Below are 22,996 nucleotides of genomic sequence, written 5' to 3' on the forward strand. Positions count from 1 at the left end.
ATTATAAAGCTCTTCAATCCTTTGTTTAGATAAAATATAGAGGAACCTATTCAACTAAGTAGCGAATAATCGCTGGTTTCAAGTAAAAGGGTATTTTAGCCCTTCTCAAGACTTGAGAAGGGTTAAAATACCCTTTTATTCACTCAAATAATAACAGATGGCCCCTCCTCGGGCTTACAGGAAAACCTCCATTTGGACTTTTAAATCAGGCTAAAAAAATAAGAAACTAATTCTAATACTAAACTAAATGGACTTAGCCGAAGCTAGACACGAAATACGTAACGCCGTTGGTCCTTAAATTAAACTAGCCGGTTATTAGCTATTATCAACAGACACGTACAATACGACCGAGCGTAATAGATTCAAGAACGAAGTACCCAGAAGTACCACTACGGACTCCTAAGTACTCTCCCTCGAAATAAGTTGAACTTGCCTTCAATACTTCTTCAAACTCATTTGCATTCAACGCTGTTCTACAAACTTATTCTGGTAGGGAGCTGTAAGTGGAAAACAAAAATTTAAAGGAAAGGGTTTTAAAATTAAAAATAACTGTTATAAAATTAAAATACTAAAATAAATGCCTACTCGTCAGATGGTGAATGAGTCGAGAACGTTCAACTGAATTATCCAGAATAGCGCCATGTTCCACTAGGCTAGCTAGGTGCCTATACTGATAACTTTTTTAACTTTGTAAATAAATTGTGCGTTGTAATCAATATGAAATCGTAGATGTTTACAATTTTCACCTGTATATAACTTTGTGTGTTCCTAACAAACCATTGATTTTCATACGTAGAGCCTTGTTTTCGAACGTGTCTGTTTTCGTCCCACCAGTGACCGAGTGGTTGAGACTTCTAAATACTGGTATTTCGACCTGGCTTCGGTTCGATCCCAGGAAAATCAGCTGGCTGCGTAGTTGGTTTTCATGGTTTTCCCCATGTGTAACGTGAATACGAGCCACCCTTAGGAAGTCCTCCACGAAAACATCCCTCCTCTTACGCAGAGAGACTTCGTGGCTTTGTGATATTCAAATATCCTCACCTAACCTAGCCTAACATTCATTTGGGCAGCAACAAATAACATGCATTTTTTTCTTTCATAGTAATTTTGGTGCTGTGGCCCAGATTGGTACAAAGTGAATGAGAACGGGCCTAACGAGATGTCGTTTAGTTCTGAAATTCAGTTTCTGAGCCGTCCTATTAAGTTATAGTTTTGTGAAGAACATATACAAAACCGTACTTTTTGTACTCTCAAGGTGATCTAATTAATATGTAAAACTTTGTTCTGGAGAATTAAAATCCATGGATACATGGCCATGATGCGCAAAGATCAGGAAGAATCTAAAAGCAATAAATATCATTTGTACCCCTTAGATTAAAAAACTGCCACTGCTCAAAATATGAAATCATTAATTTGTGTCACAGAAAATTTATGCTTAAGAGTGCGAACACTCGACAATTTCTAAAATTTTAAATGTATTTATGACTTGCCAGAAGTCGAGTGCTTGCGACTACTGGTTGCTGATAATCCGATCCGAGTTTGAACTCAAACGAACGAGCTGGTTGCATAGGTCTTTCTTCCACAATAATACTTTTTAAATGCTGATGCTTATAACGTTTTTTGGATCCATCTACCTAGTATCGTGAGTTTACTAACGAATTTACAAAATCCATGATACATCCTGAAAAACATAACGCACTGAAATCCGGCACAATCCCAAACCTCTCGTCGCTTTATTCTAATGCTATTTATTGGTGCAAAAGCGAATAATAAACACTTATAAACTCACGTTCTTTTCTTTAAAACATAAAAGGAAACATTTGTGTCTTCAAACAAAACAGGAAACGCTTTTACGAAAATGCTCCAAAAAGTATAATTTGCCATTTGATGGTTCATCCCTCTCCCTATATAAATTTGCCGGCAGAAAAATGGAAAATAAAATTTTTCGATCAATAGTGCCATTTAGTTTATGCTTTATTGGTAACTTCTTTTAAAAGAACGTAAACTTCGTGTGTCTTGATGCAAAAACTTTTGAAAATTCTGTCGTTGTACTATGTCACATGAATCTTGGCTACTTTGCCACAGCTTTTTATAAGCATTCGAAACAGAAACGTGCAACATATTCGAAAATGTTATGGATAGGTTATTAGGTTATTTAAATATGGCAAAAACACACGACCGCTATTTACGTAAGAGGAAGAATGCTTTCGCGAAGAATTTCCTAAGGAAAACGTATTCACGCTACACATTGTGAAACCAAACATGCAGCCAACCCGTTCACTCGTACTCGAACCCAGTTCGGTACCCACCAGCGGCCAAGCTGTAAATTCAGTGAATATGAGTAGTTCCTTCGAGGTTTTAATCCCGGCGAACTGGCTGACTGCATGGGCGTTTTCGAGATTCCCCGGCGTGTAACGTGTATACGAGCCAGTCTCCCTTTGAAAGTCCTCGGCGAATGCATCCCTCCTTTAGGCAGATAGCTCCCGAGTGCTTTGCCATAATCAAATAAACCAATCGAAACCATGTCGAATTACCAGGTTGAATTCAGGGGTCTTAACCACTCGGTCATTTGTGAGGTATAATAATAATAATTGTCTACCGTGTTCCGCTCACACGGACCAGCTCCAACTGAGATGCGATCAAATAAGGCACAGGCTGAAACACCAGTCAAAATTCAGTTAATGTCCGCCAGTCATGCTACAGCACCGAGGCCCCCAATTCGACCAAAAGTCTTAAAAGTTTGTCTATTACCACTGCTACCCCCCCGGGCGCGAGGGTCATCACTCCCGATTCCCGGGAGTCACACTGGCGGGGAACATGCACGCCTGAAAATCTGATTGGTTGTGAAAAATGCTCCCTAAACGGGCTACCTTGTTCTACGGAACAGGCCTTACGCCAGCCCACCCACACTAAACTAATGAAGTTTCGTCTCAAGGTATCTCCCAGCTGGACAAGTGAAAATGCCAGGCTCATGTTTTAATAACCCTGTCGCCGAGATTGCTGGGTACAGATCCTAACCAGTAGCTTCTCATGTTTTCCTGCCTCGACAACAGGGGAAGATTGGTGAAGTATGTATGTTGTTTTCCTAATTTTACATATGTTAGGTCAATTCTATCAGGAAATTTTCTTCTTCCGAATACAAATATCTGTTCTTCTATAGGGAAATTTCAAAATGATTGTTTTGTTCGGTTATTTAGAATTTACTTCAGCAATCGTCTGAAAAACTGATGAATGCTACGAAAGGAAGAGCTTATTTCCGCAATGTTACATTCATAACACCAAGCAATTGGAATGAAACTGACTACTCGATGTCTGGTAGTCGAAACTCCGAAACTGAATTGAGCAGTGATATGGCTGACATCGTAGTGACTGACTCCCCCGAAGATACTTCTTCGTATGTCCTACATCACAGAGGATGTGGCTATCATGCTCTCAAGATTTACCTTTCGACCGGTTTTCTTCTATCAAGCCATGTACTGCAAAATAGTAAGTATAGTTTAGTATATACACCATATTCCTTTTTTGTACTTTCCACAAGTTACCGGCGAAAACGTTTAAAAATTATAAAAAGTGCAATGAAAAAATTATTGAAAGCCGATTCCAAGCATCGGAAACCTGATTAAAAATATATAAGCTTATGGAATTATTAGATTTTATTGAAGCAGGAGATGCGAAAAACGTTCAGTGCCCTCGCAGGGACTCGAACCCTGGACTTCTGAAATACGCGTTGAGTATACTTCCAATTACACCATGAAGGCATACGAAAAGAAGAGAGAAAATATATCTTTATATACTCTCCCCTTCTAAAGGCGACTGGAGATTAGGGGACGCAACTGCGAAATCCTGGTGGTGACGAATTATCGTTCACCACCTTTTTAGTTCGGGTGCCACTTTTAGAATCATTATTTTTTTTTTTTTTTAAAGCAGCAGACGGGAAAAATCTGATGTGCTTTCCCCGGTACTCGAACCTGGACCTCTCGAATACGCGTTGAATATGTTTCCAGTTACATCACAAAGGGATGCGGAAAGAAAGGCGAAAATACCTTATAAGCTACTTTGAAAGAAATCATATCAAAATCCTTAATTAAGTCTTAATTTGTTTTTTAAGTATTTATGCATATTTTTTACTTTATAAATTTATGAAAACAATAGTTATATTTGTACACAAGGAGAAATTATATATCCATAAAAATAAGTAAAAATTCTATTGATGAATCATAAGAAATAGCATATCATAAGATAGCATTGTTACTATTTTTACAACGAAACTCTGTTATTTATTTGTAAAAATTTTAATAGTACATTTTAACAGTAGAACCAATTAAGAGATTTAAAAAAGCAATATGCGTGGAAATATTAAAATAATAATACACCAGTATGATAGTCAATGTACTTAATATATTTAATTAATATTCAGGCCAATTTATGAAAGATTTATTTCTAACGTCGTATATTTCGGTGTTGGTTACAGAATATTTTTTATCAACTACCTAGTGTAGTATTTGTTACAATTTAAGTACCATTGCTTTTATTAATTGTTCATTCGAATTCTTTAGACACACCAGCAGCAGAGCGGTAAAATCGTTGATGCTTGGATTGGGTTACAGGCGGAATGGGCTGGATGGCCGTTTTCGTGGTTTTTCCCACGTGTATACCACCAGTTTTTGTAAAAAGTTCTCCTCGAAGGCATCCCTTCCCTTAGACTGATAGCTCTAGTGTACTTTGCCATAATCTGCTAAACCAAATTAAACATTCGAATTCTTATTTAAGCAAAGAATTTTGTTTTAAACATAGCTTCTTCGAAGATAAATGGTGAAATTTCCTGGAGTCTCTGTAAAGTATTTGAAATGGATTGAAAGTGCTTTTATTTAATCAAAAAGATTCCTCAAAAAGATTACCAATTTGTGCACCGTTAACACCATGATATGAAATGTTCAATGGAAGATGCTACAAGAGTACTGAATTTTCGACAAGAACGTTCGGAATAATGCTTCTTTTCTTGAGATGCTAACCCTCTCCTCAAAATTCAGAAAAATACTCTCGCCAGTCTGTCTGAGAGAGAGGAAAACGTTTAAGAACAGCGCATACGTGTTATTGTAAGCGACGCTGTGAGAGCTATTTCTGTTTTATTTGTTTAATTTCTGCTTTAAGTCGTTTTAGTTTTCGTTGTTATTTTTGCATCGAATATGTGGTAATGATGTGAAAATTCATCAGATAAATCTTATTGTGCATTCTTTTCTGTAATGTAATTGAGATGTTACGTTTTTGAGAGAAGCGCCTGAGTGTCGCCATAGTAAATAAATATATTAAATTTCAAAGAATGATTGCATTTATTCTATAATGTATAAACACGTCTGTATATCTACCGATGGAGTCAATTCACTTCTTAGACCATTCTGTCACTGATAAGTCGCAAAATACGGCAATGTACTGATAATCTTAACTCGTAGACATATAGGAAAAATTAAGAATACTTTTATTAAATTCGTTCAATCTTAGAAATTTTTAAGGCGCGCAAAACGAATGTCCCCGCTCTAGAAGTTGGATTGCCATTTGCATACGTATTCTGTTACTGGCAGTATTCCATGTTATTAAAAATGGTATCTACAATTCAGCGTTTTCCGTTTCCTTTTGCTCTGTTTGTGGGAACAAAAAGTCTGCAACGTGTTCACGTGTACTTTAAAATTGATATTAATTTCAACAAAGGAAAAGAGATCAAGAGTCTTGTTACTCATTAAGCTGCGTCAAACATTCAGTGCAGAACAATCTCGAATGCATGAATGAAGCGAATTTTCAGAGCTTCATACTTGACTCTATTAGCGATTACTTATTAAGCTGCGTCAAACATTCACCTCAAGACAATCTCGAATGCGTTCCTGAATCACACGGATTTTCAGAGCTTCATACTTGACTGTATTGGCGATTACTAATTAAGCTGCGCCAAACATTCACCTCAGGACAATCTCGAATGCGTTCCTGAATCACACGGATCTTCAGAGCTTCTGACTTGACTACATTAGCAATTACTAATTAAGCTGCGTCAAACATTCACCTCAGAGCAATCTCGAATGCGTTCCTGAATCACACGGATCTTCAGAGCTTCAGACTTGACTCTATTGGCGATTACTAATTAAGCTGCGTCAAACATTCGCCTCAGGACAATCTCGAATGCGTTCCTGAATCACACGGATTTTCAGAGCTTCATACTTGACTGTATTGGCGATTACTAATTAAACTGCGTCAAACATTCACCTCAGGACAATCTCGAATGCGTTGCTGAATCACACGGATTTTCAGAGCTTCATACTTGACTGTATTGGCGATTACTAATTAAACTGCGTCAAACATTCACCTCAGGACAATCTCGAATGCGTTCCTGAATCACACGGATCTTCAGAGCTTCAGACTTGACTCTATTGGCGATTACTAATTAAGCTGCGTCAAACATTCGCCTCAGGACAATCTCGAATGCGTTCCTGAATCACACGGATTTTCAGAGCTTCATACTTGACTGTATTGGCGATTACTAATTAAACTGCGTCAAACATTCACCTCAGGACAATCTCGAATGCGTTCCTGAATCACACGGATTTTCAGAGCTTCATACTTGACTGTATTGGCGATTACTAATTAAACTGCGTCAAACATTCGCCTCAGGACAATCTCGAATGCGTTGCTGAATCACACGGATTTTCAGAGCTTCATACTTGACTGTATTGGCGATTACTAATTAAACTGCGTCAAACATTCGCCTCAGGACAATCTCGAATGCGTTCCTGAATCACACGGATCTTCAGAGCTTCAGACTTGACTCTATTGGCGATTACTAATTAAGCTGCGTCAAACATTCGCCTCAGGACAATCTCGAATGCGTTCCTGAATCACACGGATTTTCAGAGCTTCATACTTGACTGTATTGGCGATTACTAATTAAACTGCGTCAAACATTCACCTCAGGACAATCTCGAATGCGTTCCTGAATCACACGGATTTTCAGAGCTTCATACTTGACTGTATTGGCGATTACTAATTAAACTGCGTCAAACATTCGCCTCAGGACAATCTCGAATGCGTTCCTGAATCACACGGATTTTCAGAGCTTCATACTTGACTGTATTGGCGATTACTAATTAAACTGCGTCAAACATTCGCCTCAGGACAATCTCGAATGCGTTCCTGAATCACACGGATTTTCAGAGCTTCATACTTGACTGTATTGGCGATTACTAATTAAACTGCGTCAAACATTCGCCTCAGGACAATCTCGAATGCGTTCCTGAATCACACGGATTTTCAGAGCTTCATACTTGACTGTATTGGCGATTACTAATTAAACTGCGTCAAACATTCGCCTCAGGACAATCTCGAATGCGTTCCTGAATCACACGGATTTTCAGAGCTTCATACTTGACTGTATTGGCGATTACTAATTAAACTGCGTCAAACATTCGCCTCAGGACAATCTCGAATGCGTTCCTGAATCACACGGATTTTCAGAGCTTCATACTTGACTGTATTGGCGATTACTAATTAAACTGCGTCAAACATTCGCCTCAGGACAATCTCGAATGCGTTCCTGAATCACACGGATTTTCAGAGCTTCATACTTGACTGTATTGGCGATTACTAATTAAACTGCGTCAAACATTCGCCTCAGGACAATCTCGAATGCGTTCCTGAATCACACGGATTTTCAGAGCTTCATACTTGACTGTATTGGCGATTACTAATTAAACTGCGTCAAACATTCGCCTCAGGACAATCTCGAATGCGTTGCTGAACCACACGGATTTTCAAAGCTTCATACTTGACTATGTTGACGATTTGCACAACTTTGCACGTATAACGTGTCCTCATCCGAGAAGAAACCATTATACATTGGTTATTATTTATACATTGGTTAAGTCTCTATGGCATGTTTATAGTGTAAGCAATTCAACGCTTCTTGTTCAGCGGTTCGATTGACTGCAATGGTTGAATTTTATAGGCATATAACTTAATCTCTTGAACATGTACACCTTGCACAAAAAAGGAGGTAGTTCTATATCTCCCATTCTAATGGGCCGATTGACAAAATTTAACTCTAGTTTTTCTTGTCTCAAAAGCGCGACTTACATATGTACTAGATTTAAACCTACCATTCTTCTAACATAGGTATTTTGATGCAAAATTTGACTTCTTCTGAAATGATATACCAATTTTTATTTCATATTCCGATTCTACGATTCAAATTATACTTAAATGTTAAATTTTGTAAAATTTGGTTGGAAGCTTACACAGTAATTTTAAAATTTGCCATAACCCAATTTTTTTCAGTTTGCACCAACCGATTTTGGCCGATTCACTTAGCAAAATTTTTAATTTATGTTAACCAATTTTCCTTTCCCTTTCATTGTGCACAAGAGGAATAAAAGGAGCATCATTCATTTTTTCAAATAATTTTAACTAAGGGCGTAAAGGACATTTAGCGTTATTATCGCTTATAACAAGGATGCTAAATTTGAAAATGCGCCAGAACAGAAAACTCTAATTTTTTTGCAGGTATGCCTAGAAATACATCTGTTGTAAGACGATAGCAAAACTTTTATAGATTATAATTAAAAAAGTTTTAAAAATGAATCATAAAACCCCTGTGAATTTTGTTTGGATTGAACCTAAATTTCGAATTGTGAAAGAAGGAATCAAGTAAGCTTAATAAAACAAAAGATATTAAAAAATACGTACTAAATTTAACATTGAGGAGGTAAAATTTTGAAAACTGATTTTTTAAAGCTTCTCCTGCAATGTTTTCAAAACTTTGCAATTTGGTGTAATTTAAGTCGTAGAATCAGATTATGGAATAAAAAAAAATCGGTACGTCATTTCAGAGAAAGTCTGACTTGGTGTCTAATTACCTATGTTAGAGCAATGTTTTATATAAATCTAATATATATCCTAAGTCGCGATTTCGAACCATGTAATTTCGTCAATCGGGCGCAGTAGAATGGAAGATATAGAACTGTCACCCCTTTTTTTGTACGAGGTGTACATAATTTTTTGACTTAATTTTTAGATTTTGTTTTAACGTCTTATTCGACAGGACGAAATGTTATTTATAGTGCGTCGAAACTACCTTTTGGTAAAGAACGCAGATTAAAATTTCTTTCTAAACTTTGCAAGAAATCATGATATATCAATCAAATTTACTTTTTAAATACTATAAAAAAGCTCACACAAATCTGCAATACATTTTAATAATCATTCTTAGAATATGAAAATATGTGTTGCTTTAAAAAAAGGTTGGGAAAAAATTTGACACAGACAAATGAATGGATTTCTTTATTTAAATTACAGTAAAAATGATTTGAAGGAAAGAAATACAGATATGATATGTAAATGCACCAATGCATCGATCACTCCTATACCGAGCGTCGAGAGCAACCAAAGAAAATACCTCTCATTAAAAGTATAGTGAATCCATATTCTGGACATAATTATAGCTATCACCCGTTATTGATGTCAATATAGCGAATTAAAGGCTATAATAACGAGCTACCACTCGTTATTATAGCCCTTAATTCGTTGGAGGCGATGGTGCTATAAAGGTTTGTAATTACAAAAGCAGAATTTTAATTTTTAGGTTCCGAATTTGTTCGTTTGTGGGCTGAGTACAGGTATGGCCTTTTTCCAGAGGGTGGATTTCAGGAGGACGAAAGGTATCCTCTGACATACCAACTTCCTTGGAAATCTACAAGCAGCGTCACAGGATGTTCAAGTGGAAAGCACTGGTGAGGGAAATTCTTAGTACAATATTCCATGTAAAAAGGAAAGCAATATGAAAACAAGACAACTACTCATAAATAAAATAGAAATTTTATTGATTGAATTGAAATAGAAGCTCCTTGTCATCAAACTTTATGGATTTTCGGAACCATAAGAACAGTGCGATATCGGAGAACCCCATTTGCCTTTTAGAAAAAAATGTTCTAAAACAATATTTAAAGTAGATCAATATGTTATAGCTACTTTATGTAAAGACAATTAAAGAAAAAAATGTATTTTTTATTAAAGAAAATTAACTTAAAAATTAGTGTAATTTATGCTCATTAATAGCATTAAATCCTGCTACAGGTTTCACCTACTCTTGCATTATATTTAGTGACAGGAGTGTGTTTGCTTTTCTTACGCAAACTGTCCAGGTCTAGCTCTATTGATGTTATCTGCAATCGCTTTTTATGTTTGCATTTAATTTGTTTCTATATTCTGTTTTTGTTGCCACATACATTAAAAAAAATTTTCACTTTGTTTCAAATGGCATTAAAATGTTTATAGTTGTGTGAGAAACTTCTGGGTATTCTGCATAAATCTGTAACCAGTACTTAATTGCTTGAATTTAGATTGCTTAAATTTAATTTAGATTGCTTAATTTTAATTTAGATTGCTTAATTTAGTAACCAAATTGCTTAAATTTAGATTTTTACCACGAATTTATAAGCATGTCGATAAGATGTTCCCTTTCCTTCATTAGCAAGCCTTCTGATTCATCGTAGTATCCGAAAGTATTTTTTATCCAGTCATACCTAGTTTTTTCTTCTGGGAAATATTCTTTTATAATTTTCTTCAATTGGAAAAGATGCATCATTGTGCTGCAGGTGCTCCAACGTATTCTAGGTATTTTTTATCTAATCATACCTAGTTTCTTTTTTCTCCTGAGAAATATTCCTTTATAATATCCTTTAATTGAAAAGGTGCTCCATTGTGTAATTTTTCAAACTCTTATTGAAATTAGTTTATTTTCCATTAAAAAACTGTTTAGTTTTGCAAAGCTTTAAGCATTATACGTCATTCTCTTTGACATACGATGACGATATGTTAATTAGACACAATAACACGCCGAATAAATACTAATTCAGAAGTCAAACAACAAAAATCAGCGTTATACCTACAAAAATTTTTCACAGGACTAGTTTCGATGGTTTTACCGAACCAACATCTTCAGCTGCAAAACCGCAAATGAACAAGATAGGAAATAATGATTAGATAAGATAAGAAAGCCTGGACAAGAATAAGCAAGTAGCGCCATCTGTTGGCGAAACCAGAACTAAAACATAATTTCTCTAAAAGCCGAAGGCAAATTTGGATTGGAATTAGGATCGTTAACTAGAACAGAAAGATTTTTATGAATGTGAAATGCCTCTAGAAAATCCAGTTCTCCAATGGAAGATGTTTTTTGAATAATTTTGGCAGCAGAAAAATTGAAAGTGTGATTTTCGGACCAACAATGTTGAGCAACAGAAGACTTCTGTGTTTCCTTTTTTCTAACATATGCCTCATGTTCTTTGACGCGAAATTTTAAGGCTCTCTTAGTTTGGCCAATGTAAATTAAACCACACTGGTAAGGAATCCTATAAATACCCCAGGAATTCATATCCGGAATGGGGTCCTTGAGTATAGAAGTTGGAATTTTATTGATGGGAGAATAAACAACCCGAAAGTTAAATTTCTGCAAAATATGTGCAACTTTATAGCTAATTGATGGAAAGAAGGGAATGACAACAGAATTTTTATAATCTCCTAAAATAAGAGTGTGGCTTTTAGTGTGTTGAGATGAGAATTTTTTAACTGCTTGATTAATAATGTTGGGTGAAAAGCCCCTGTCAATAGCTATTGCTTTTAAATAATTTAGTTCTTCATCAAGGGCTAGTTTGGAGGAGCAAACTTGAAGAGCACGGAAAACATAGGAATAAAATGAAGCTAACTTTTGTTTAGTCGGATGACATGATTTAAAGTGTGGTGGAAGGCAAACCGATGAAGGTTTACGGTAAACTGTAGTACTGAAGTTGGATGTGTTACGTGTGACCAGAATGTCGAGAAACGGACGAGAATTGCAAGTCTCAAGTTCAAAAGTGAACTGAATAGCAGGATCAATAGAATTCATTGTTGAAAGAACTTTATTTAAATCATCTTTATTACCTTCAAACAGGGTAAAAGTATCGTCTACGTAGCGGAACCATGCCGGGAAGTTTAAAGTTTCAAACAATTTTGATTCATAATAATGCATGTAGATATCAGCCAGGATGGGACTGAGGGGGCTTCCCATGGCTAATCCCTCAGTTTGCTTGTAATATTTATTTTGGAAAACAAAATGTGTTTGTTTCAAACAGAGTTGAGTGAGAGAAATTAGCTCATCAATTTCGATACAAGAGAAATGAAATTCGCGAAGTCTGGTTTCTAGACATCTTAATGCACCCTCCACTGGGACATTGGTGAATAATGATTTTACATCAAAAGAAACCATGAGTAAATTACTAGGAGAAATGATTTTAACCTTTTTTACAAATTCTATTGAATTTTTTATGGTGTAAATGTTATTGTCTAATAGAGTGGAAAATCTAGAAACTAAATATTTAGCTAAAGGATACGAGGCAGTACCTAAATTTGATACAATAGGGCGGAAAGGAATACCACTTTTATGAATTTTGGGAAGAGCATATAATCTGGCACAATTCGCAACAGATGGGATAAGCGAATGTTTTAAGTTGCTTGAAATGATTTGCGAAGATTTGATCGCAGTTTTTATTTTGGATAAGTCCGAAGGTGAAGGATCTTTAGGGATCGGATTATATGGTCCTTCGTTTAAGAGTTTAGTGACACCATCGTTGTAAGTGTTCTTATCCATGACGACTATCTGGCCACCTTTGTCGGCCTTTGAAATGATAATATCCGGGTTAGAATGAATTTCGCGCATTGTAGCTCTTTCTCTCGCAGTTAGATTTGGTTTCAAAGGTTTATTATTGAATTTCACATTATGAGCGATAAGATGCCTAATCATTTCTTTCTGTGAATCTGAAACTTTACTGAACTTGAAAACTTTTTCGATAGGAGCCAAAATCTTTGGAATCGAGGGTTTACAGGTTTGTGAGAAGTTAAAATTATATTTTAGAATTCTCTCTTGGTCTTCTGAAAGACTAACATTAGAAATATTAATTATTGGCTTGATGTTTACAATGGGAAGATTTTTTGAACTACTTGAACTGGAAGACTGTAAAAGAAGTTTTTCGAATTTAACTGCAAGGGTGTTTTTATGACGGTTAACTGCATTCTCCGTTCTAGACCAAGACATTTGTTCAAGGGCAGTAAATTTTGGATATGATTTAGCGAGTTCCAGATGAAGCTTATAGAGTTCATGTTCAATTTTGGACAATTGTTGACGTGTATCCCTTATCACGGACCGAAATAAGGCAAGCTTGCAATTTAACAGAATTCTTGAAACGCGACTCGAAGGTTTTTGATTAGATTTGATTTGAATAAAATTGGCGATCAATTTTTTACATTTACATTTAAGTAAAAAGTCAAGATGATTCAGGAATTTTTGCCGTTTCAGGCGTAATTTAGTGAAAGCATGATGAAGGCATGATAAACAATGCAGAAAATCAAACTAAATTAACAAAGCAATAATAAAGTACACACAAAACAGCAGAAAAATCCCTCACTGAAATGAATAGAAAACAAAAAGTTTGTAAGCAAAATGCATGAAATCAGACAAGCAAAGCACAATATCCAAATGTACAAAACATAAACATAACTTGAAAATTGCAAAAATGTACTCACCGAAACTCCTACAATCACAAAATGGCGGCCACACCACGTGCAAAAAAGAAAGCAAAATGTAAGCCTGTTTGGGGCTTCTATAATTAGACACAATAACACGCCGAATAAATACTAATTCAGAAGTCAAACAACAAAAATCAGCGTTATACCTCATCAGCAACAAAAATCAGTCAAACAAGAAAAATCAGCGTTATACCTAAATCAGCGTTATAAATATTACAAGCAAACTGAGGGATTAGCCATGGGAAGCCCCCTCAGTCCCATCCTGGCTGATATCTACATGCATTATTATGAATCAAAATTGTTTGAAACTTTAAACTCCCCGGCATGGTTCCGCTACGTAGACGATACTTTTACCCTGTTTGAAGGTAATAAAGATGATTTAAATAAAGTTCTTTCAACAATGAATTCTATTGATCCTGCTATTCAGTTCACTTTTGAACTTGAGACTTGCAATTCTCGTCCGTTTCTCGACATTCTGGTCACACGTAACACATCCAACTTCAGTACTACAGTTTACCGTAAACCTTCATCGGTTTGCCTTCCACCACACTTTAAATCATGTCATCCGACTAAACAAAAGTTAGCTTCATTTTATTCCTATGTTTTCCGTGCTCTTCAAGTTTGCTCCTCCAAACTAGCCCTTGATGAAGAACTAAATTATTTAAAAGCAATAGCTATTGACAGGGGCTTTTCACCCAACATTATTAATCAAGCAGTTAAAAAATTCTCATCTCAACACACTAAAAGCCACACTCTTATTTTAGGAGATTATAAAAATTCTGTTGTCATTCCCTTCTTTCCATCAATTAGCTATAAAGTTGCACATATTTTGCAGAAATTTAACTTTCGGGTTGTTTATTCTCCCATCAATAAAATTCCAACTTCTATACTCAAGGACCCCATTCCGGATATGAATTCCTGGGGTATTTATAGGATTCCTTACCAGTGTGGTTTAATTTACATTGGCCAAACTAAGAGAGCCTTAAAATTTCGCGTCAAAGAACATGAGGCATATGTTAGAAAAAAGGAAACACAGAAGTCTTCTGTTGCTCAACATTGTTGGTCCGAAAATCACACTTTCAATTTTTCTGCTGCCAAAATTATTCAAAAAACATCTTCCATTGGAGAACTGGATTTTCTAGAGGCATTTCACATTCATAAAAATCTTTCTGTTCTAGTTAACGATCCTAATTCCAATCCAAATTTGCCTTCGGCTTTTAGAGAAATTATGTTTTAGTTCTGGTTTCGCCAACAGATGGCGCTACTTGCTTATTCTTGTCCAGGCTTTCTTATCTTATCTAATCATTATTTCCTATTCTGTTCATTTGCGGTTTTGCAGCTAAAGATAATGGTTCGGTAAAACCATCGAAACTAGTCCTGTGAAAAATTTTTGTAGGTATAACGCTGATTTTTGTTGTTTGACTTCTGAATTAGTATTTATTCGGCGTGTTATTGTGTCTAATTATAGAAGCCCCAAACAGGCTTACATTTTGCTTTCTTTTTTGCACGTGGTGTGGCCGCCATTTTGTGATTGTAGGAGTTTCGGTGAGTACATTTTTGCAATTTTCAAGTTATGTTTATGTTTTGTACATTTGGATATTGTGCTTTGCTTGTCTGATTTCATGCATTTTGTTTACAAACTTTTTGTTTTCTATTCATTTCAGTGAGGGATTTTTCTGCTGTTTTGTGTGTACTTTATTATTGCTTTGTTAATTTAGTTTGATTTTCTGCATTGTTTATCATGCCTTCATCCGTTAATCGTTTCACTAAGTTACGCCTGAAATGGCAATAATTCCTGAATCATCTTGACTTTTTACTTAAATGTAAATGTAAAAAATTGATCCCCAATTTTATTCAAATCAAATCTAATCAAAAACCTTCGAGTCGCGTTTCAAGAATTCTGTTAAATTGCAAGCTTGCCTTACTTCTGTCCGTGATAAGGGATACACGTCAACAATTGTCCAAAATTGAACATGAACTCAATAAGCTTCATCTGGAACTCGCTAAATCATATCCAAAATTCACTGCCCTTGAACAAATGTCTTGGTCTAGAACGGAGAATGCAGTTAACCGTCATAAAAACACCCTTGCAGTTAAATTCGAAAAACTTCTTTTACAGTCTTCCAGTTCAAGTAGTTCAAAAAATCTTCCCATTGTAAACATCAAGCCAATAGTTAATATTTCTAATGTTAGTCTTTCAGAAGACCAAGAGAGAATTCTAAAATATAATTTTAACTTCTCACAAACCTGTAAACCCTCGATTCCAAAGATTTTGGCTCCTATCGAAAAAGTTTTCAAGTTCAGTAAAGTTTCAGATTCACAGAAAGAAATGATTAGGCATCTTATCGCTCATAATGTGAAATTCAATAATAAACCTTTGAAACCAAATCTAACTGCGAGAGAAAGAGCTACAATGCGCGAAATTCATTCTAACCCGGATATTATCATTTCAAAGGCCGACAAAGGTGGCCAGATAGTCGTCATGGATAAGAACACTTACATCGATGGTGTCACTAAACTCTTAAACGAAGGACCATATAATCCGATCCCTAAAGATCCTTCACCTTCGGACTTATCCAAAATAAAAACTGCGATCAAATCTTCGCAAATCATTTCAAGCAACTTAAAACATTCGCTTATCCCATCTGTTGCGAATTGTGCCAGATTATATGCTCTTCCCAAAATTCATAAAAGTGGTATTCCTTTCCGCCCTATTGTATCAAATTTAGGTACTGCCTCGTATCCTTTAGCTAAATATTTAGTGTCTAGATTTTCCACTCTATTAGACAATAACATTTACACCATAAAAAATTCAATAGAGCTTGTAAAAAAGGTTAAAAACATTTCTCCTAGTAATTTACTCATGGTTTCTTTTGATGTAAAATCATTATTCACCAATGTCCCAGTGGAGGGTGCATTAAGATGTCTAGAAACCAGACTTCGCGAATTTCATTTCTCTTGTATCGAAATTGATGAGCTCATTTCTCTCACTCAACTCTGTTTGAAACAAACACATTTTGTTTTCCAAAATAAATATTACAAGCAAACTGAGGGATCAGCCATGGGAAGCCCCCTCAGTCCCATCCTGGCTGATATCTACATGCATTATTATGAATCAAAATTGTTTGAAACTTTAAACTTCCTGGCATGGTTCCGCTACGTAGACGATACTTTTACCCTGTTTGAAGGTAATAAAGATGATTTAAATAAAGTTCTTTCAACAATGAATTCTATTGATCCTGCTATTCAGTTCACTTTTGAACTTGAGATTTGCAATTCTCGTCCGTTTCTCGACATTCTGGTCACACGTAACACATCCAACTTCAGTACTACAGTTTACCGTAAACCTTCATCGGTTTGCCTTCCACCACACTTTAAATCATGTCATCCGACTAAACAAAAGTTAGCTTCATTTTATTCCTATGTTTTCCGTGCTCTTCAAGTTTGCTCCTCCAAACTAGCCCTTGATGAAGAACTAAATTATTTAAAAGCAATAGCTATTGACAGGGGCTTTTCACCCAACATTATTAATCAAGCAGTTAAAAAATTCTCATCCCAACACACTAAAAGCCACACTCTTATTTTAGGTTATTATAAAATTCTGTTGTCATTCCCTTCTTTCCATCAATTAGCTATAAAGTTGCACATATTTTGCAGAAATTTAACTTTCGGGTTGTTTATTCTCCCATCAATAAAATTCCAACTTCTATACTCAAGGACCCCATTCCGGATATGAATTCCTGGGGTATTTATAGGATTCCTTGCCAGTGTGGTTTAATTTACATTGGCCAAACTAAGAGAGCCTTAAAATTTCGCGACAAAGAACATGAGGCATATGTTAGAAAAAAGGAAACACAGAAGTCTTCTGTTGCTCAACATTGTTGGCCCGAAAATCACACTTTCAATTTTTCTGCTGCCAAAATTATTCAAAAAACATCTTCCATTGGAGAACTGGATTTTCTAGAGGCATTTCACATTCATAAAAATCTTTCTGTTCTAGTTAACGATCCTAATTCCAATCCAAATTTGCCTTCGGCTTTTAGAGAAATTATGTTTTAGTTCTGGTTTCGCCAACAGATGGCGCTACTTGCTTATTCTTGTCCAGGCTTTCTTATCTTATCTAATCATTATTTCCTATTCTGTTCATTTGCGGTTTTGCAGCTAAAGATAATGGTTCGGTAAAACCATCGAAACTAGTCCTGTGAAAAATTTTTGTAGGTATAACGCTGATTTTTGTTGTTTGACTTCTGAATTAGTATTTATTCGGCGTGTTATTGTGTCTAATTATAGAAGCCCCAAACAGGCTTACATTTTGCTTTCTTTTTTGCACGTGGTGTGGCCGCCATTTTGTGATTGTAGGAGTTTCGGTGAGTACATTTTTGCAATTTTCAAGTTATGTTTATGTTTTGTACATTTGGATATTGTGCTTTGCTTGTCTGATTTCATGCATTTTGTTTACAAACTTTTTGTTTTCTATTCATTTCAGTGAGGGATTTTTCTGCTGTTTCGTGTGTACTTTATTATTGCTTTGTTAATTTAGTTTGATTTTCTGCATTGTTTATCATGCCTTCATCCGTTAATCGTTTCACTAAGTTACGCCTGAAATGGCAATAATTCCTGAATCATCTTGACTTTTTACTTAAATGTAAATGTAAAAAATTGATCCCCAATTTTATTCAAATCAAATCTAATCAAAAACCTTCGAGTCGCGTTTCAAGAATTCTGTTAAATTGCAAGCTTGCCTTACTTCGGTCCGTGATAAGGGATACACGTCAACAATTGTCCAAAATTGAACATGAACTCAATAAGCTTCATCTGGAACTCGCTAAATCATATCCAAAATTCACTGCCCTTGAACAAATGTCTTGGTCTAGAACGGAGAATGCAGTTAACCGTCATAAAAACACCCTTGCAGTTAAATTCGAAAAACTTCTTTTACAGTCTTCCAGTTCAAGTAGTTCAAAAAATCTTCCCATTGTAAACATCAAGCCAATAGTTAATATTTCTAATGTTAGTCTTTCAGAAGACCAAGAGAGAATTCTAAAATATAATTTTAACTTCTCACAAACCTGTAAACCCTCGATTCCAAAGATTTTGGCTCCTATCGAAAAAGTTTTCAAGTTCAGTAAAGTTTCAGATTCACAGAAAGAAATGATTAGGCATCTTATCGCTCATAATGTGAAATTCAATAATAAACCTTTGAAACCAAATCTAACTGCGAGAGAAAGAGCTACAATGCGCGAAATTCATTCTAACCCGGATATTATCATTTCAAAGGCCGACAAAGGTGGCCAGATAGTCGTCATGGATAAGAACACTTACATCGATGGTGTCACTAAACTCTTAAACGAAGGACCATATAATCCGATCCCTAAAGATCCTTCACCTTCGGACTTATCCAAAATAAAAACTGCGATCAAATCTTCGCAAATCATTTCAAGCAACTTAAAACATTCGCTTATCCCATCTGTTGCGAATTGTGCCAGATTATATGCTCTTCCCAAAATTCATAAAAGTGGTATTCCTTTCCGCCCTATTGTATCAAATTTAGGTACTGCCTCGTATCCTTTAGCTAAATATTTAGTGTCTAGATTTTCCACTCTATTAGACAATAACATTTACACCATAAAAAATTCAATAGAGTTTGTAAAAAAGGTTAAAAACATTTCTCCTAGTAATTTACTCATGGTTTCTTTTGATGTAAAATCATTATTCACCAATGTCCCAGTGGAGGGTGCATTAAGATGTCTAGAAACCAGACTTCGCGAATTTCATTTCTCTTGTATCGAAATTGATGAGCTAATTTCTCTCACTCAACTCTGTTTGAAACAAACACATTTTGTTTTCCAAAATAAATATTACAAGCAAACTGAGGGATCAGCCATGGAAAGCCCCCTCAGTCCCTTCCTGGCTGATATCTACATGCATTATTATGAATCAAAATTGTTTGAAACTTTAAACTTCCTGGCATGGTTCCGCTACGTAGACGATACTTTTACCCTGTTTGAAGGTAATAAAGATGATTTAAATAAAGTTCTTTCAACAATGAATTCTATTGATCCTGCTATTCAGTTCACTTTTGAACTTGAGACTTGCAATTCTCGTCCGTTTCTCGACATTCTGGTCACACGTAACACATCCAACTTCAGTACTACAGTTTACCGTAAACCTTCATCGGTTTGCCTTCCACCACACTTTAAATCATGTCATCCGACTAAACAAAAGTTACCTTCATTTTATTCCTATGTTTTCCGTGCTCTTCAAGTTTGCTCCTCCAAACTAGCCCTTGATGAAGAACTAAATTATTTAAAAGCAATAGCTATTGACAGGGGCTTTTCACCCAACATTATTAATCAAGCAGTTAAAAAATTCTCATCTCAACACACTAAAAGCCACACTCTTATTTTAGGAGATTATAAAAATTCTGTTGTCATTCCCTTCTTTCCATCAATTAGCTATAAAGTTGCACATATTTTGCAGAAATTTAACTTTCGGGTTGTTTATTCTCCCATCAATAAAATTCCAACTTCTATACTCAAGGACCCCATTCCGGATATGAATTCCTGGGGTATTTATAGGATTCCTTACCAGTGTGGTTTAATTTACATTGGCCAAACTAAGAGAGCCTTAAAATTTCGCGTCAAAGAACATGAGGCATATGTTAGAAAAAAGGAAACACAGAAGTCTTCTGTTGCTCAACATTGTTGGTCCGAAAATCACACTTTCAATTTTTCTGCTGCCAAAATTATTCAAAAAACATCTTCCATTGGAGAACTGGATTTTCTAGAGGCATTTCACATTCATAAAAATCTTTCTGTTCTAGTTAACGATCCTAATTCCAATCCAAATTTGCCTTCGGCTTTTAGAGAAATTATGTTTTAGTTCTGGTTTCGCCAACAGATGGCGCCACTTGCTTATTCTTGTCCAGGCTTTCTTATCTTATCTAATCATTATTTCCTATCTTGTTCATTTGCGGTTTTGCAGCTGAAGATGATGGTTCGGTAAAACCATCGAAACTAGTCCTGTGAAAAATTTTTGTAGGTATAACGCTGATTTTTGTTGTTTGACTTCTGAACGATATGTTAAGTTTGAAAACTAATCTATAACTAAATGTATCTTTATATTTTTTAGTTAATAACACTAGCCAACTAGTATATACACTTACATAAATATAAACATATGACATATAACTAGTATGCGCAAATTGTAAGTACTTACACAACTAGTGTAACTTCTTTATAATTTTTTCCAATTTTCATTTTGACACGCGGTACCCTGGGCTGTGACTCAGTTTGAAGATCACTGTTCTACAGCAAAAAAAGTGTAATGGCATTCTCTTTCTTCTTCACTATTTACTAAAAAGATACAAGTTTGCATTTTATTGTTCCCTTTTCTGGTGCTAAGTGTATGATCATAACAGACATACACATTTCTTAAGATATTACTACGAAGTGATTGTAGTTGCAAAAATTTTGTTGCTCATTTCCATTATCAAATATATTTACACTATTTAAAAATGACTAAAATTTATGATCATATAACAATAAAGCCTAAAAGTTATATTCATATTACATTCAGAGAAATATCTAATGAATTTTTTATTTATAAATGATTTTTTATATCAGCATATACACACCTGGAAATGATGATGAGTCGTGCGAAGAACAATTCACGTCTTCTCTTATGGATCAACACTTAACGAAGGTAAGTCTTAAAAGAAAACTCTAAGGGCGTGACTTATCAGTAAATTGAATATAATGTCTGCTTTCACTCTTTCACCAGCTTCATAGTTTTATACCTTTTATGCAGACAGAGTCAACTGTGACTCAGCTCCGGTGCTTCCTACTTTTTGAGGAAATCAAAAATTTACCTGGAGCTCCAACTTGAATGCTTGAATTTTCAATAGCTGCGTCGCAATTTTAGCAGAAAACTCTGTTTCTAATTCAAATATTATTTAGCAGCGTCACAGAAGCTGACATTACTAATAGCTATAGAAGACATGTCTGCATCCCTTTCTTTAGGAAAAGCAAAACAGGCGGGAAAAGACCTGCGAATGAAAACACCTACGTCCAAATGTGGTCTTCAGATGTGTAGAAGAGGAATATTGATGAGCTTTTCCTAGTACTTCCTGAAATACTCTATTCATTCATTGAACTTGCCTGAACAATCAGAAGATGATAGCATTTTTACTTCCTTGTACGAAGTAAAAAGGAAGTATTGTAGTCGCGAAAAGTTTCAGGCAGCATATTTCAACGAAAATATCCATTTTGACAGCTATCGAATGCAATTTAACGATGTTTTTGCGTGACATCTGTACGTAAGGACAGAATAAAAGACTCTTTTCCTCAAAAAAATTATAAAACTGCTTTAAAATTAATTCTGGAGAGAATTTTTCGTGGTGTCTGCACGTACGTATGTATGTATCTCGCATAACTCAAAAACGAGTAGCCTCAGAACGTTGAAATTTTGTATATAGGACTGCTATAACATGTAGATGTGCACTTTGTATTTTGATTGCAATCGGCCGCACCAAACGTATATAAATATATTTATATATATATATCCACTCTGTTACCCGGCTCAGTGATCTCAGTTTCATTACTCTTATATGTTTGTAAATTGTGCATCTTTTGCTTTAAAAATGATTGAATTATGTTGTTCTTATCATTCGGTTAACTTTTTTATGCCTTTAGGAAATCTGCAAGTAGTATTTGTAGAATTATCAACAATTTAAAAGCTGTTTGAGTGCGGTTAAGCCTAAGTTTTAAATAACATGGCGGAGATATTTGTTTACATTTGAAACGGCGGAATAGTAGATTTGTTGCCAATATAGAGAGACTAAGCTTCCCAACAACAAAGATGACGCCTTTATTTATTATTGCGAATTAAATCATGCTTAATCCTTTCGTCGTTAACTGAACTTGCCAACGCTTTACAGAAATACAAGATTCCATTGCAAAAAATACAAGGCCTCTATTTATCCATTCCGAGAAGACTGCAAGCTGTTTTGAATGCCAACAGTCTTATAATGTATTAGTCACAGCAGTACGTTTTTATTTACGTGTTTCCCTATTTTTGTTCAACCCCTATATTTCCTATCTTTAGTTTTCAATACCTCATCTTGCTATTGTTAAATTGTCCACCTTTTATTTCCTTTATTACTCCATTCGATTTTTCTGATGCGTTATTTTAACTTTATCTACTTATTATTGATTTAACTAAATTTATTGGTTGTTTACTGTTTATAATATAATTTAATTATTCATCATTTAGTTGTTACTATTTTAGCAGTCCAAAGGGGCAATTTACCCAGAAGGACTATTAATTATTCTTGGGCATTTTGAGTTGGTTTACTATAAATGTCGGTTCACTTTCAAATTGTTGCCACCAAATATTAGAGACC

The 22,996-nt window shown here is 35.3% G+C and overlaps 1 protein-coding gene across 1 annotated transcript in view; it reads left to right on the plus strand.

The window, feature by feature from the left end:
- Positions 1 to 22,996, plus strand: part of LOC118198418 (calcium-activated chloride channel regulator 1-like) — a 77,068-nt gene that overhangs the window by 1,151 nt on the left and 52,921 nt on the right. Inside the window, exons 2-4 of the mRNA XM_035370085.2 lie at positions 3,198 to 3,486; positions 9,620 to 9,767; positions 21,219 to 21,297. Of these exons, the coding sequence (XP_035225976.1) occupies positions 3,198 to 3,486; positions 9,620 to 9,767; positions 21,219 to 21,297 (516 nt within the window). The remainder of the gene's footprint in view (positions 1 to 3,197; positions 3,487 to 9,619; positions 9,768 to 21,218; positions 21,298 to 22,996) is intronic.

This window comes from Stegodyphus dumicola, chromosome 11 (assembly GCF_044657685.1).
Source record: "Stegodyphus dumicola isolate Sdum_Otavi_A_Nest chromosome 11, ASM4465768v1".
In the NCBI taxonomy this organism is placed as follows: Eukaryota; Metazoa; Arthropoda; class Arachnida; order Araneae; family Eresidae; genus Stegodyphus; species Stegodyphus dumicola.